The 14,886-nt window shown below is 44.3% G+C and overlaps 1 protein-coding gene across 3 annotated transcripts in view; it reads right to left on the reverse strand.

The window, feature by feature from the left end:
- PRIMA1 (proline rich membrane anchor 1) overlaps nucleotides 1-14,886 on the reverse strand; it is a 56,054-nt gene that overhangs the window by 5,887 nt on the left and 35,281 nt on the right. The window contains exon 4 of one of the 3 annotated variants that reach the window (XM_042791149.1): nucleotides 1,457-1,578. The exons of 1 other annotated variant lie outside the window; for it this stretch is intronic. In XM_042791149.1, the coding sequence (XP_042647083.1) occupies nucleotides 1,566-1,578 (13 nt within the window). In that variant the 3' untranslated portion in view covers nucleotides 1,457-1,565. Of the gene's footprint in view, nucleotides 1-1,456; nucleotides 1,688-14,886 lie in introns of all 3 variants that reach the window. One more of the 3 variants, XM_042791148.1, reaches the window with a different exon arrangement.

Genomic DNA, 14,886 nt, shown 5'->3' on the forward strand with positions numbered 1-14,886 from the left:
CTAAGGGCTGTTGAGACTAAGGGCTTGTTGAACTGTTTTTCAGCCATTAACATGCTGTGCCTGCCTGTATCTGATACAAGGTCCTGCAGCCCTGTCTTTCATTACATTGTAAAGCACCCATCTACCTCACCACATCCCTGACAGAAGGAATGGAAAATCTGATGGCAATACTTCTCTTATTTCTTCCTGGGCAGGAAAAATGGTGTAGCTGTCTAAATTTCTCTGCTGCTTTCAAAAATGTCTTTTTTTTTTTTTTTCTTCCTTGGCCCCAACCCTTTCCCCAGTTCCAACCCTGACAATCTATGAATGGTCAATAAATTAAGATGTTTTGGCCAGTTCTACTTGCTATCTGTCTGTCTCCTGTTTACCCCTGTTTCTTTATTTTGGTCTCCTATGTGTTTCTGCACCTCTCCATTTCATTTTCTTCCCTGTCTGGACTTTCTCTTTCTTCATGTTAAAAAATAACTTCCTTTAATTTTTATCTATATTTTTCCTGTTTCTAGAAGTGATTTAAAGACCAGCTTCTTCAGTCCTCCTGAAACTTCTTCCTTTCCTCCCCCTTTTTTTGATTCAATTTCTCTTCCCCAAGAGCTGCTGTTTGCTCTTCTTTCCCCTCCCCAGGCTGGTCTCCCAGCACAGACCTGGGTGGTTCAGAGACTCTTCTCTGATGGCAAGACCTCCCTGCAGTCACTGCTGGAGAGGTGGCCAGTGATATCATACCACTGGCACTAGCATGCACTGGAAGTGTATTTTTTCAGAGCCTGCAAATAGTGGAATGGAGATTTTATCAAGATTATGCTTCTGCTTTATCAGCTGCTCAGGGTTAGTGCTACCAAAACACAGCAACTGCCTTCCTGGGTCTCAACGAAATGGCTATTTGAGGCATTTATTTATTTATTTATGGCAGCCACAAAAATACAAGCTTGGAGACTCATCTGTTTAACTCCTCTACTCAAGTTATTACCAGATGCATGTCAGGCATGAATTTTGGGGTCAAACTTGCCCCAGTTACACCATTTAAATCACTGGCTCGGCGGACTTGTATGCACTTGTCATAGTGATTAAAATTGACCTATGTATTGAGATATACAAAATCGTTTTGGCCTGTTGCCATTTTTCAACTGCCCTTTTCCATTAAGGCACTAGCTCTTTTTGTGCCACTAGCTCTGTGTGTCACTAGCTATTTTTTACCTCAAATTTCATTGACTGTTGAGATCCAAGCATGCAAGTTTTCCTCTTACACACCAAGGGGAAACCTTTTATCCTATTTTCTGCCTGATAAACTAGATTATGCATGATCTTCCTATGTGTAATACTCCAAGCCCCCTTTCAGATGACGTGCTGTGGCCATGTATGTATGCATTTCCATTCCAGGGTTGTTCTTCATTGGTAAGAGGGATGTTTCAAATTAGTGAGGGAATGAGTAGGGAACTATTCATATCTGTGACATACTCACTTGGTGGCAGGCGAAACGGGCTGTTCACTAACAAGTGGTTTGCATTGCTTTACAGAATGATTTGCTACACATTGTGCTTTGATGTTTAGCAAACAAATTGGTGTGCTCTTCATGCCAAACATCTGCGAATGAAAGGGACATGCAACTCTGTACAGCTTAGTACACGCCTGAAATGATGAGTCAGAGTCCATAATGACCTCTCCACCATGCATGCATTAATTTGCATGAGTCCTAAAATCAAGAAAGGATCAAACAGCCATTTAATAGTGTATTTCACACATCAAGCTCAAATTTCAGATGAGGTGCTGATCACATTATAAATCTTATTTATCAAATTAATATTGGTTTGTCATTGGCTTGTACCAGTTCTCTGCAGAGTTCTGTGTAAAGGTCAATGTAGCAATGCACATTCAAACGTAATTTCTATGTTCTGTCTTTAGAAAATTTCCTAGAGGAAACACAGTTTTGGGGTCTTTACCATGTCTAGTCACAGAATTCAGCTGGCAAATTTGACAAAACCCTCCCTGCCAGCTTTGGCTACTGGTGTAAATTTGGCATAGACCTACTGTCCGTAAGGCAGTTGTGTGGTAGAACACTAGGGGAGGGTTTCACCTTGTGTCTCACTTATACACACTTAAGAAAATCTCTATATATGACTTTTCAGACAAAATCAAGCAAAAGCTGAGCAGATCATTCATTTAATCAGGACTTTATTATGCCTTGTTACTTATAGGCTTATTGAAGCTTTGAGGAGAATAAGATCACTTAGAAATGGGAACAGAAGTTTTGTCCAGAAGAGTAAACTGCAACAGAGTTTAAAAGACACAGTGCAATCCCCATGTTCATGCTCTTCAAGGTGCTTTGTGCTTGGAAGGGATGAGAGTTAAGAATAAAACTTGAATTTGGGAGACAAGCCTGAGCGTTGCGAACCTGTTTCCTACTGCCTACTTCCATATCAATGTGTCTGTTGAGTGCCAGTGCACCCTGGCCAGCATTTGGGAAGGCTGGGCCCCAGGGAAACCCAGCCAAGCTAGGAAGGGGTGACCTTAGCCTGGCAGCAGAGAAATGAAGGGATATTAAATTCACCTCCTTCTGGGGCTCCCACACCTGAATTAGCAAAGCCAGGAGATGTCTGTCTCCACTTGGGATTTGCTGCCCTGGATTATCCTCTGAGGGAAACACCTATCTTGTTTCTTACCAAATGGGAATAGAGTGTCATTCTTCTTTTAAAATGCAGGTAGAGGAGGAAAGACCACTTTGCCCTCCCTGCTGTGCACTGTAGGAGGAGATGTCCAGTGCTCAGAAGACCACAGTGCAACTCCACTCTTTCCTGAGCAGTGGTACAAAGTTCTAAATCATACTTAAAAGGCACCAGCAAAAATATTTACAAAAAAAAGAAGATTGCATTGTGTGGGTATCAGTATCAAATGGTAGGGATTTTACCAACAGTGAAAGCTCTGAGGCATCTCCGTACTGCCTTTGCACATCTGTACCTGTGCCAATGTACAAGGTACTTGTGCCAAAAACCCTGTCATGTTTTCAGTTGCCCTTGTGAAGGTGCTTTCAGTAACACGTAAAGAGCTTGCCTCTCAAAGCCGTTTAACCTCGAGGTGGCTCCTGCGATGAACAAAGCTGCTACCAAGCTCCGTGGGCGGGCAGCCTCTCTTTTGCATGTCACAGCACAGGGCTGTGCCACGGTGATCACCACAGCGGCTCTCGTGTGCTGGGTTGTGCGTGGGGCTGCCGACCCCCAGGGCTAGAGTGGCAGGAGGGAAGAGGCAAAGCAGAGAGCTGAAGATGCACCGCTTATACATGCAATGACTTCAAAGCCCTTTTCCACACCGATGAGTATTTCATTAGCTATCAACACATAATTAATGATTTTCAGTAAAATTGGGCCTCTCATGATACACCTCTGCTTCGTAGGATTGATCTGTCCTGATGTGCCCCCAGAGCACAGCAGAAATATCCAAGCTACCTATACACCAGAAGAGATCCAACCATACCAGCATCTTCCTGGGTTACAACAGTTGTCCAAGAAACATGGTAAATATCTGGTAAGTATATTTTCACTCAGCTTCATCTCCTGGGATAGGATGCTAGCAGTCCCCGTGGCAGCTATGTTTAGAGTTCTTGGCTGGACTTCACTGCTGGAAGCCCAGACAAGATGATGTGTGGACTACCATCACCCTTCAGAAACAGTCCTCATTTAGCAGATAGACGATAGGAATGGAAGAATAAATTTTGTAATGTTATTCAATTACTAGGCCATCTCTCCAAATAACTTGAATGTTTATAGGAACATGAAGAACATGAATGGAGGCTGTTTATACTGCAGTACTGGGGGCGTTCATCAAACAGCCATTTGATTCATGCTGGCCATCAGCCATCATAGGTGAATCAGTCCCCACGAGAGCAACTGGTGGGAGAAGCAAACTTGCCTTCTAGGACTGGTCTGAGAACAGGACCCCTGCTAGAGGGGCTCAGTGCACTGACAACAGTTGCTTTCTGGGACCCCTGCCACCAAATTTGTGTGCAGCTGCCCACAATGAGCCTTGCCTAATGTCTGACCTGAGCTGGCCAGCCTGGTGCTATGGCCCAGACGTACGGGGCTCATGGTAAAGAATTACACCTCTCTGGAGAGAGAGTTTTCAGAGTCATGGAAAGACAGCCACATTCTGACTTCTCCCTTTGACTGTCTCAGGGAGACCAGAAAAATTCTGGATATTTTTTATTTGTCAGAGTAAAGATAGAAATCAAAGAAGAAACCTTAATGATGACAGTTCTCTGAAACCTTAGTTTTCCTCTATTAAAATAGTTAACAGCCATATGTGGACCATCTATCTGTCCAGAAAACAAGCAGCATACTATTCATTACTCGTAGGAGGAGGTTACTGGCTCAACTACCTCCCACGTACAAAGCAAATGTTTTACAGTTATAATAAAAAGCAGCTCCATCTGGACAACTTTCAGCAACGCACTCACTACTGCTCAATGTTTGTCAAGGAGCAATGTTCAATAGTCTCAATCTTCTGAGGCTTTTACATGTATTCCCTCTATTTCCATCTCCAGTCTGGTAAATGAGATAGTCCAGAATCTAGAAGACAAACAAACTGTCTTACCCTAGTGTTTATTACTTATTATGCCAGTACATGGTGCTTTAGACTTACTCTCCCAAACTAGACAGTTTTATAGATAACCTGGATGATGGTATCTGCACCATTTGGAAGAAACTATGTATATGGGGTTAATTTTAGTTTTGGACATTTGATGGAGGTCTCCTTCCTCCAGCTGCATTGCCCTTTTGCTCCTTATGAAAAAAAAAGAGATTTCTTTTTGTGAATCAGAAAAGGCCATTCTTTCCCTACAGACCTTCGAGAACTTCAGCCTTAGCCAAACAAAATGAGTGGTCAGCTGATAAGTAAGATTTACAAGAGAAAATAAGCATACAATTTTTAACACCTTCAGACCTTTTCTGTCTGTCTCTCATGTGAAGAAGGGGAGAGAAGTGCACAGTGCTAGGACCATTATGCTGTCCCTTTCACAGCACTGCAAGTCACGTTGCAGCAATGGGCTTTGATCTAACCCCAAGACACCATGTCCTAAGGAGAGTTTCTTCTTTTCCGGCTGTTCACATGAATATTTTCAAGCCTGCAAGTTACAGCTAATTCAGGTCTCCCTCACATCCATTTTTCACTGACCAGTTTCTGGAGTATATTTAAGCAAAGCCCTGCAGGGATGTGGATGATTTCTGTTCTGGGGTGTTCACGCTCCTCTGAGACAGTCAAATCCCCCTCGCTATGCACGGATTGAAGATCTAGCCTTTGCTGAGTGCTTCTCTCAGAGAAAAAAAAAAAAAAAGAAAATCCATATAGAGCTGCTCTGCAGCCATTTATCAGCCCTTAGAGGTTCCCTGAGCTGGTGCGCCTGGGCTGCAGATCTCTTTTTGCTGAAGTGCATCTATCCCAGCCTGCCGAAGTCCCTTTGGGTATATCTGAAGGGAGGATTTGGCCTGTTCACATTGCAAGTAATTTCAGTAGATTGCTGAGCCACACATGAAATTTAAGAAGTGGAGTTCAGTTTTAAGTGGACTTTAGTCAGCAGTGCAAAGTCAGAGTAATTCCACAGACTTTGTTGGACTTGAGCAGGGTTTGTTCTGATGTTACAGAAGATCTGTCCCTGGGAGACTAAGGTGATGCAATCACATTTCCTACTAGGTCTTCAATTAAGCTAACTGCAGAATTATGTTCCTACATAAAACTAATCTTAAGGAAGAGAAGCACTTTATTATTAGGATGCTGGACTATTAACTGACATAATTGACAAAAGTACTTTCAGTGACCCCTCACATTACAACTCATTCTTTGCATTCCCTATAATGATCTTTAAAAGGTTTTATTGACTGGTGGGATATTACAGCTGATGTTATCTGTCAGGTGTTCTCAGTGCAGAATACATCATCGATATGTTTTGATGACAAAAGGAAAAAAATGAATGGGCCTAATGTAAAAAGATCAGCTCATGTTGCCAGCCTTCCAGCCCGGCAAAAAGCCACTAAATGAAAAAAAAAAAAGCAATAAGACAGACATTAAATGCATGGAATGAAGGCACCCTGCTTTGAACAAAGCCAAAACCGTGTCTGGAGGATGGCCCTGGCCATGGCCATGCCTGGCAGTGTGTTACACACTGGCAGTGCCCTTTGGGGATGAGCTGGGCACACTCCTGATCCTAAAAGACCTGTCCTGCCACAGAGCAGTGTAGGCAGCTAAGGTTTGTTCATGGTGCTCAATGCATGGTGCAGCACACTCTGCCAAGCAAGGCAGAAACAGCCTGGGATTGTCAATATATGCACAGCATCCAGATAACTGGGATCGTATGAAACTATTGCATTAGGCATGATCTGCCCTAATAAGTATATAATATACAGAGAGTAGCCAGCCCAAATTTCTGTCCAAAGTTCTTACAGAAAACCATAAACAAGCTTGAACAATCTAGTCTAATGAAAAGAAAGAGAGGATGGGATTGGTCTCGGGGAACCCTAGAAAAGGAAAAGGGTATTTGAAAAGAAGAAACGGGAAGAAGCCATGGGTATATTTAGGCTGGAGATGCAAAAAAGGTTCTTTTACTCTCAGAAGAGTAATGGTTTGAACTGGGACTGCTGGAGGAAGGAGCAGGGAGAGAGGGAAAACTACATAGCTTCAAGAAGGAGTCTGCTTATTTATTATGCTTATTATGTTTATGAAAAGAATCAAATGCCACAGTGCCCACAGACGCTGACTGACAGGGTGACCCAAGGGTCTTGCTCCAGTCCCATGTTATTAAGATGTCTGGGCTGCCACGTTGAAGTAGTGAAGAAGGAATACTGACTGCTGCAGGGAACTGAAACAACCAGCGTAACAGGAGAAATCATTTCACTGAACTTCAGGTTCAGCCTCAGCTTCTCTGGGGTTGATTCCCAGTGACCAAGGCAATACCTATGGTCAGAGCTGGACACAGGGTGAGTTGCTTTACTACGGCACCTGGGTCTGGGCAATGTCTGGGAACAGCTAACAGCTAACGATGAAGGCAGTACACTCTCCTACTTTGCTTTTTTTTCCCCCATTTCATGCAGATCAGAAGGAGGAAGAGAGTAGCATTTCCTGGAGTCCCCCTGTGAATATCCTCCAGATTAGCGCAGGCTGAATGCATTACTGCAGTAGTGGCATAGTGCTGGTGTTCCACTAAAATCAAAGTCTTGGAGCTTGTGTAGTGCTGGACAAAAATTTAAGGCTGACCCCAAACTGGACTGTGCACACTCTCTGGGCTTTTGTGCCCACAAGCTGAACGCAAATGCAGGTTTGATCTTTCATCTCTGTACACAGAAATGTTTCTGTTATAGAAATGCCTTTAATAGAAGAGTGTCTGCAACACAAATAAATGCGAGATGAGAAGAAAATTAAAACTTGTTTAAACTTGTAAAATTAACTGACCTTTGAAACTATCTAGATCACTTCGCATTTGAGGCATTCTGTCTCTACCACCAAGTAGAGTAAGACCACTGATTTCCAAGTAGATGTTTCTGACTTTCTTTACTCACAAAGAAGAGTCTGCAGAGCCAGACCCTGCTCTTTGCAGATAAATACAAACCTACTGTAAGTGGACTTCACGGGGTGGTCCCAGCCTTCCAATGCTTCAGGTGTGCGATAGGGCAAAGGGCAAACAGAGGCAGAGCAACCAGCAAGACCTGCACACCTTGATGTCTACACAAAGATTTGGGTTCGTGCAGTTTGGGAACTAAGTGGCTTTAGACAATTGTAACTGGGTAAAATTTCTAGGGAAGGATTTGAGTTCAGCCAGTCTCCATACTGGCTTCCCAGGGCTCAGAGCAACTGAAGTGAATAACCCGGTTAGCCTGCAGTTCCTGCTGCTTGGGAGTATTGACATGAAGTTTCATGGTACTGCCTCAAAACACAGATACCAAAGGAGGTGCTATTTCTCCACCTGGGACCTCTTTGCATGGCCTCTTTTCAAAGGCCAGAATGAGGAATGACCCTATTCTCCCCCTCTTGCCCTGCACACAGCTGGGATGAGACCCTTTACACCAGACCCCCTGTTGGTGCTTCACTCCACCACCTGGCATTAGCTTGGGGAATGGGTGCTGTGATGCTCATCTCCACAGATGCTCTCTGACATGGCTCTTTAGCCAAAAGCTCTCGGCGATGGCCAAACCAGGAGCACCGGTCTCCAGCCCAGCCTTACTGGACTGGGTGGCCGTGTGCCTGCTGACGGAGAGGACACTGGAATCAGAGCAAGGTAAGCGTGTGGCAGAGCAGGACCACCCCAGCAGATGCCATCTTCTCCCACCCCCAGCTCTGCCCGTGCTGACCTCCTGCGCCTCTCGCCTTGGCGGCAAGGCTCTCCCGAGCAGGGAGCTGTATGCTGCTTAGCAACCCTGGAGCGTGATAAATATTTAGCAGTAAGTACAGGGGGTGCAGAGAAGGAAGGAGAGAGCTAGCAGAAATCAGACCGTGCAGCCACACAAGTGGTGACAGCACGGCTGCAAGGGGCTCGGGGTGGGGGGGGTGGCTGCAAGTGATCGATGTGCGCCCAAGGAGTGCTGCAGCTCTGCAAAGAGGACCCTGTCTGCACCCATCTCCCCCCCAGGCAGTGTGGCTGCGTGACAGCAAACAGCACGGCAAGGTGGGGGTGTTTGTGAGGCGACCTCCCTTCAGAGCAGTGGGGACCCCCAAAAACAGTTGGTGTGGACAAACACCCCTGAGCCTTCCTTTATCAACACCTGCTCTCAGCTAGGGCATGGAAAAGCTGCGATCTTGTTTGCCCACCAGGTTGTGACTAATTAGACAAAGGTACGAAACTAATGAACATAAATTACAGTGGGAAATAACACCGCCATGGTCAGATGCCTCACTACATCTGGCTGAGATTCCCCGCACAGGAGGAAGCGTGTCCGAGCCGGGGAGAGAAGGGGCCATGCACACAGGGCTGAGAGGTGATCTGAGCAGTCCTGATCATCTTCAGAGTGGTTGAATGTGTGGTGGGAAGGGGACCAACTGGTGCTTTTCTGCTCCATGGTCAGATCTGGCTTCTTGCCACCCCAAGGCAGAGCTGAATGAGTCTGGGCAGAGGCTGACCGGGGCGTGTGTGGGTACTGCTGGGGCATTCCCATACTTCTCTGGCTTTCTGATCCTAACTTTTTGGGTTTTAGAGCTCTTGCAAATCCCTTGTATCCACTCAGGCCACCGGGAGCTGCAATTGTTCAGCCACTGGAGAAATCAGACATTACTGCTTTTAATCCAGATGCACTGCAGATCCTTCATGGAAAGCAAAAGGGGGCAATAAAGTCACCCAGCAGGTCCCTGTGGAATTCTCATTGTGTAGAGAGAATTTCTGGGTGATAGAGAGCTGGAGTAATGGATCTGCACTCCCAGCCTACTACCATGGGTACAATTTCCTCTGAGTCAGAAAAAAACATTGTCCCAGGCACCCTAGGGTGCTGCTGCTGGGTTCTTGCAGGCCGTAACAAACACAGTCCTAAATTCAGCTATCCCAGATAATCAAGCCAAAAACTTTCTTCAAATGTCCCTGAACACTGTGCTGGGTACATCTTGGCCACAGTTGTACCTTTTCACCAGCAGGTTGAAACACATGTGCCCCCGTGTCAGCTTGTAAAAACTATGATTGGCTTAAAAATCAAATTAATTTCTAAGAAAACTGTATTTCTTTGCCTTGTAGAATTTTGACTATGTACGAGTCTTGAGTTTAAAGACAGTTTTTAGACTAGTAGGTGAAGAGAACCCTGATCTCATATTTACTCAGATTTATTTAGAAGTTATGGGTTCAGGAAGAAATGTAGTAAAAAACTCCTGGTAAACCTGGCAACTCTCCTGTATATTTCAAAGCTCTACCATCCACTTGTATCTTCTAGCTGCTCTGGGGTACATCAGGAGTATTTCAACCAATACAATTAGACCATCATGAGCATTTTATTCTGGCATGAGACTGTAAAATCCACACATGGCTATTACAGAGTTGTGTTGAGGCAGTAACTGTACAACAGTTGAATGTATTGCAAGACTTTTGCCCATTCAATGTGGTACTCTCATCTGCAGTAGAAAACAGAAAAATGGCAAGTTTTGTTTCTGGTCACAGTGAAAAGTCAATTGATCACAGGATAGACCACAATGCCTTGCAGGTTTCTGTTGGCACCTTTGTCAATACATTAGAAGTTAGGAGTGAACAAGTGAAAAATGATCCATGGGAGAGTATTCTCTGAAACACTTGGATCACCTCTTCTGTGGTAAAGACTAAAGCCTCCTGAAGGCTTCCAGTGTTCCTGATGATGAGAAACAGTGGGGCATTTTATCCATTTATGACAGCAAACTTTCTCCCTAGCAGAATGTTACTTTGCTCTCACTTAAGACTCAGAGAAATCTTGCCCTATAGTAGTTATGCAAACTTGTAGTGCTTACAAAAATCCCAGATCCTCCTGCTCATCCAACCAACACGTACTGCACAGGCAACAGCAAAACAAACCTTCCTCCTGCACATCACTACCCATACAGCTTGGCTCAGCCATCTCTCCAAACGAAAGGCTATTTTATTCACTCTACTCATCAGCCCTTGATCTCTCAAATGAACAAGTAGTAGCAATACTTATGCTATCTACTTAAAAAATTAGGCCAACCCTACTTCATCTTGATGCACACAAAAAACATTGGGCAGTGCCAACTATCTGTCCCTCACCCAAAATCCCCAGTGATGCCACTGAATCAGCAGAATGAATACAGCAGAGCTCTGGCATCCCCAGTGGGCTTGGGTCAAGTTGTAAAGCTGTTCAGCAGCTCGACTCATATATACCACCCTGGAAATCATTGCACAACCAACACCCAGACTTCAACGCTGTTTGGAAGAACAAAAGAAACAAGGAAGATTTTCCTTGTGCTAGCACTCAAATTTTCATCAAGCAGGCCTACATTTAGTTTAATAGTGATAGCTTTGAAACAACACAAGAAAACCAGCAAGAACTCAGAGAGGTTGTATACTCTCCATCTGTGGAGATATTCAAATCCCAGCTGGACACAGACCTGGGTAACCTGCTCTACCTGACTGTTAGGGCAGAAGTCTGGACTAGATGATCTCAAGCTGTCCCTTCCAACCTCAACCATTCTGTGTTTCTATGAACTCACACCATGATGGTTAAAAAATGGGATCTCCTGAAGAAAGATTGGTTGCTTAGTGTATTTAAATCGTCATCTGCAACCTCATTCTGAGGATGGGAGTAAATTCATCACTGGGAGATGATTAGGCATAGAGGCTAAGCAAAACGCGGGGACGCTGGGCTTCGGTTAGAAGTGTCAGAAGATCTGGACAGTGGTGCTCAGTGGCAGATGCTGATCCTGTTGTTGATAAGCATCAACATTCAGCCAGTGGAAAAGATAGTCAGGCTGTAGTGTCTGTCTTTTCCTTGCTTTTCCAAAGTTTTGAAGTTTGTCTTTCTTTCAACTGCCCCCGGTGACATTCCCGGGTCTTCCCGATGAAGACCATCTTCCGTTTTGAATGACATTTCTTAGGGGTTGACCTCTTTTGCAGAGCTGAACTGGTCTGACGTCAATGAATTGTATCAATGAGGCACAGATCTGCCCCCACAGACCTTCTTCTTCCCTTTGAATGTCAGACAGTACTTTTTAACCTCGCTTTTCCACCAACTATCTCACTTCATCTTCTGAGTACTTACTGTCTTTCCAGGCAACTGCTGAGAATTAAGGCACCATGTCAGTACAAGCACTTCTAATGTGTCACGAAGAACAGAAGAGATTAACAATCTCAATTCACCTTGACCTGTCTGTCATCAGCCATGCCATGAATATCCACTTCAAAGTAATTAAGTAAGTTTAGGACACTGTTCTGTCTTCTCTCCCCACACTGAAAAGCATTGTTTTGTTGCAATTAATAATGATTTTGGACTAGATTGTTCTTGGCCTCAGTGGCTCATAGGAGACGGCCATGTGGAGGACTACACAGTCCTTTCCCTTTGGGGGAGTGAGTGGTACAAAATGGGCTGGGGAGAGGCGCAGAGCCATGGCCCGCTTAGTGGGACATATATCCCTGCACCATGGGACATGGTCACCACAGCTACCATTCCCACCTTTTGCTCTCCCTAAGAGAGCCTCCGTGTTTTCCCCTCTCAAGCACCTGCCTCATTTTTTTAAACAAAACCAACTTTCAGAACCTTGCTCCTGCTAATGAAACTAGACCTTGCAGTGTACAGGGTTCATAAATCATCCGCTAACGCTGAATACCCTAGAAAATACCTGAGCAGTGAATTTTAAGACAGTTTAAATATGACCTGTCATTTTATTTCAGTACAATGTTTTCTTCCATTTAATTACTATTTGAAGGTGAACTCAGCGCCTATTTAGGGAAATGCATGTGTAGGCATTTATGGTACCTTTCTCTCAGGCTGTGGGACACACGCAAAACAGTGGCTTGACAAAGTTGCAATCATGAGTAAAAGATAAATCAGGTAAAACTTAGCTGTCATCAGCCTGCTTTCTCTGCTGACTTAGCAAGAGGGCTCTTTGGCAGCAAGTCCTGTGGTACATCTGAGAGCAGAGGTATCCATCCTACCTAAAATCCAGCAGAGCCAAGGAGTCACATCGCTAGGCACAACGGTCTGCTCATAGGCCATCTCTGATCATACGGATGTTCTGGACATACTAATTACATGTTTTTTCACATGCTGGAAAACCATCTGAAACACCTCCTGCCAGGCTGTGTAGCTGGTGCATCAGCTGGCATGGAGACCAGGATGCTCAGCTTTGCTTTCCCCTTCAAGGTTTGAGAGATAGCTTCAATATCTTAATTTTACACAGGGAGCCAGGGATTTATTTTTCCGTTTTATGTAAATCTCTTACTCCCCTCACAGACACTGACACACCAGTGAGCTGCAGAAATAGGATTACATACTGCAGGTCCCTCTCTCTCCCATCTCAGTTGCTTATTTACCAAACAACTCTTGTTAATCCTCTTTACTGTGTTTACCTCCCACTCCCCTCCAGACTTACTATTATTCAGGTGCCTGGAGATGTTAAAAAAAAAAGCTTAAGAGACAGACACCTCCAGAGCTGATTAAAATGAATCGAGATCCACTGGTTGTTTTTGAATCCACACTGAATTACAGCAGATGTTAGAGCTGCTGGCATTCACAATGCACTTGCCCAAGTCCACAGACCATGTAATACTGAAATGATCCAGCTTCCTCCAGCTTGTACTAGTTTATGAATTGTCCTTGGACCTCCTACTTTTACTTCTTGGTGACAATCTTACAGGGAAAGAGAAAGGATGGCAGTTTTTTACAGACAGAGATATGGGAGAGAAATACCTGGAGGTATTCCAATTTTGAACCAGTTATACATCTTCTCTTGCTATGTGTTACAGAAATGGATGGTTGTGAGATCATCTTCCTTATCCGTGAAATGAGCAGAAAAGTCCCACTGCTTACAGTGGGCCAGTGATCAAGCCTGTTCTAGAAATCTACAGATGTTACAAACTGTGATTGCTGACAGTGCCAAGTGCCAATCCTCAGATTTTTTCTAATGTTCCATGGAATTTAAGAGAAGTTTGTTGTTTTTTTTTTTTTTTTTAAAAAAAAAAAGGAAATACCCCTCCTCTGTCACCGAGACCAGAGAAAATAGCTGTTCCTGCACTGCCAAACTGATGATGCTCTCTCCATGTGTGTAACCACGCTGCAGCACAACACAGTTTCATGTGTGATCTCCGCCGGTGCTTGATCTGTGCAGCAGCACACATCTGTACCCAGTGTGCCGGTCATGCAGCGTCCAACACTGCAGACACCAGCAGCATCATACATAGGAAATTTAGAGGCTGCTTTAGGAGCCTTGGAAGAATTGCCCCATATGAATCTTCCCAAGACTTTAACCTCTCTCGCAGTTCTCTAAGTATTAAAGCTGACTGACACATTTTGGTATTAGTTCCCTCATGGACCAGAGAGGTCAAATCCATCCATTGGAATGGATTTCAGCATTTCTTATGACCATTTCATATTGGGAGAACCTGAGTATTTCCAGGGAAGATGAAGGGATGGAGGTACCAGCCTGCTTGTTTGGTTCTGGTAGTTATTTTATCCAGAGAAGCACCAATCCACTAGGTTGTATTTTGTCACAAAAAGCCTTAGTGCCTAATATTGGTGCTAAGTTGAAGTTTAAGCTTTTACAAGGGAAAACAAACCACCCCAGGAGAAACAGGTTTTATACAGATTGAATAAAAATACAGTTGATTTATGATACCTCAAGGATAGTCATGCCCTCTCTTCCTGCTACAGAAAAACAGACATGAGAGAGTTTGATTGTGTCTGGCCCTTTGATGAGATTTTAACTTAAGCACAATAGGATTTTTCTTTCTCTTTCTACTTCAAATTTTATCCTTATGAAAGTGAGGGATTAATACAACAGATCCAAGCTCTGTGCAAATAAGTCTCTGCCTGTAGCTTCCGAATAAAACGTTTAACTCTTCCTACACCCTACAACCAGATGACTGCTATTATTTCACTCTTCAGCATCTCTTCGGTGGAGGTGGGAGACAGATTTGTTGAAGATGCTGCAGTGACAGAGGCCCCAGTTCCAGATGCACAGAACGAGGGCCTGGAAGGAGGACTGCAGAGGAGAGCTGGTGGGATGGGGGAATGAAAAAGGATGGGGCACAGCACAGTTAAGGAGCTGGAGGCTGGGAACACATTGGAGAGACTCTTGGCTTCAGCATCACCCAGATTAATCCCCTTACTCTTTCGCTAACCACTTCTACCTCCCAGCAAAAAGTAAGTGAAGGATTTCTCACACTAGCTAAAGCCAATTCAGCTCAACAATATGTGATAATACTCTGTGTCGAAGGCAGAGATGCTTCTCTTGTGAAGC

Source organism: Tyto alba, unplaced genomic scaffold (assembly GCF_018691265.1).
Source record: "Tyto alba isolate M040663 unplaced genomic scaffold, T.alba_DEE_v4.0 Super-Scaffold_18, whole genome shotgun sequence".
NCBI lineage: Eukaryota > Metazoa > Chordata > Aves > Strigiformes > Tytonidae > Tyto > Tyto alba.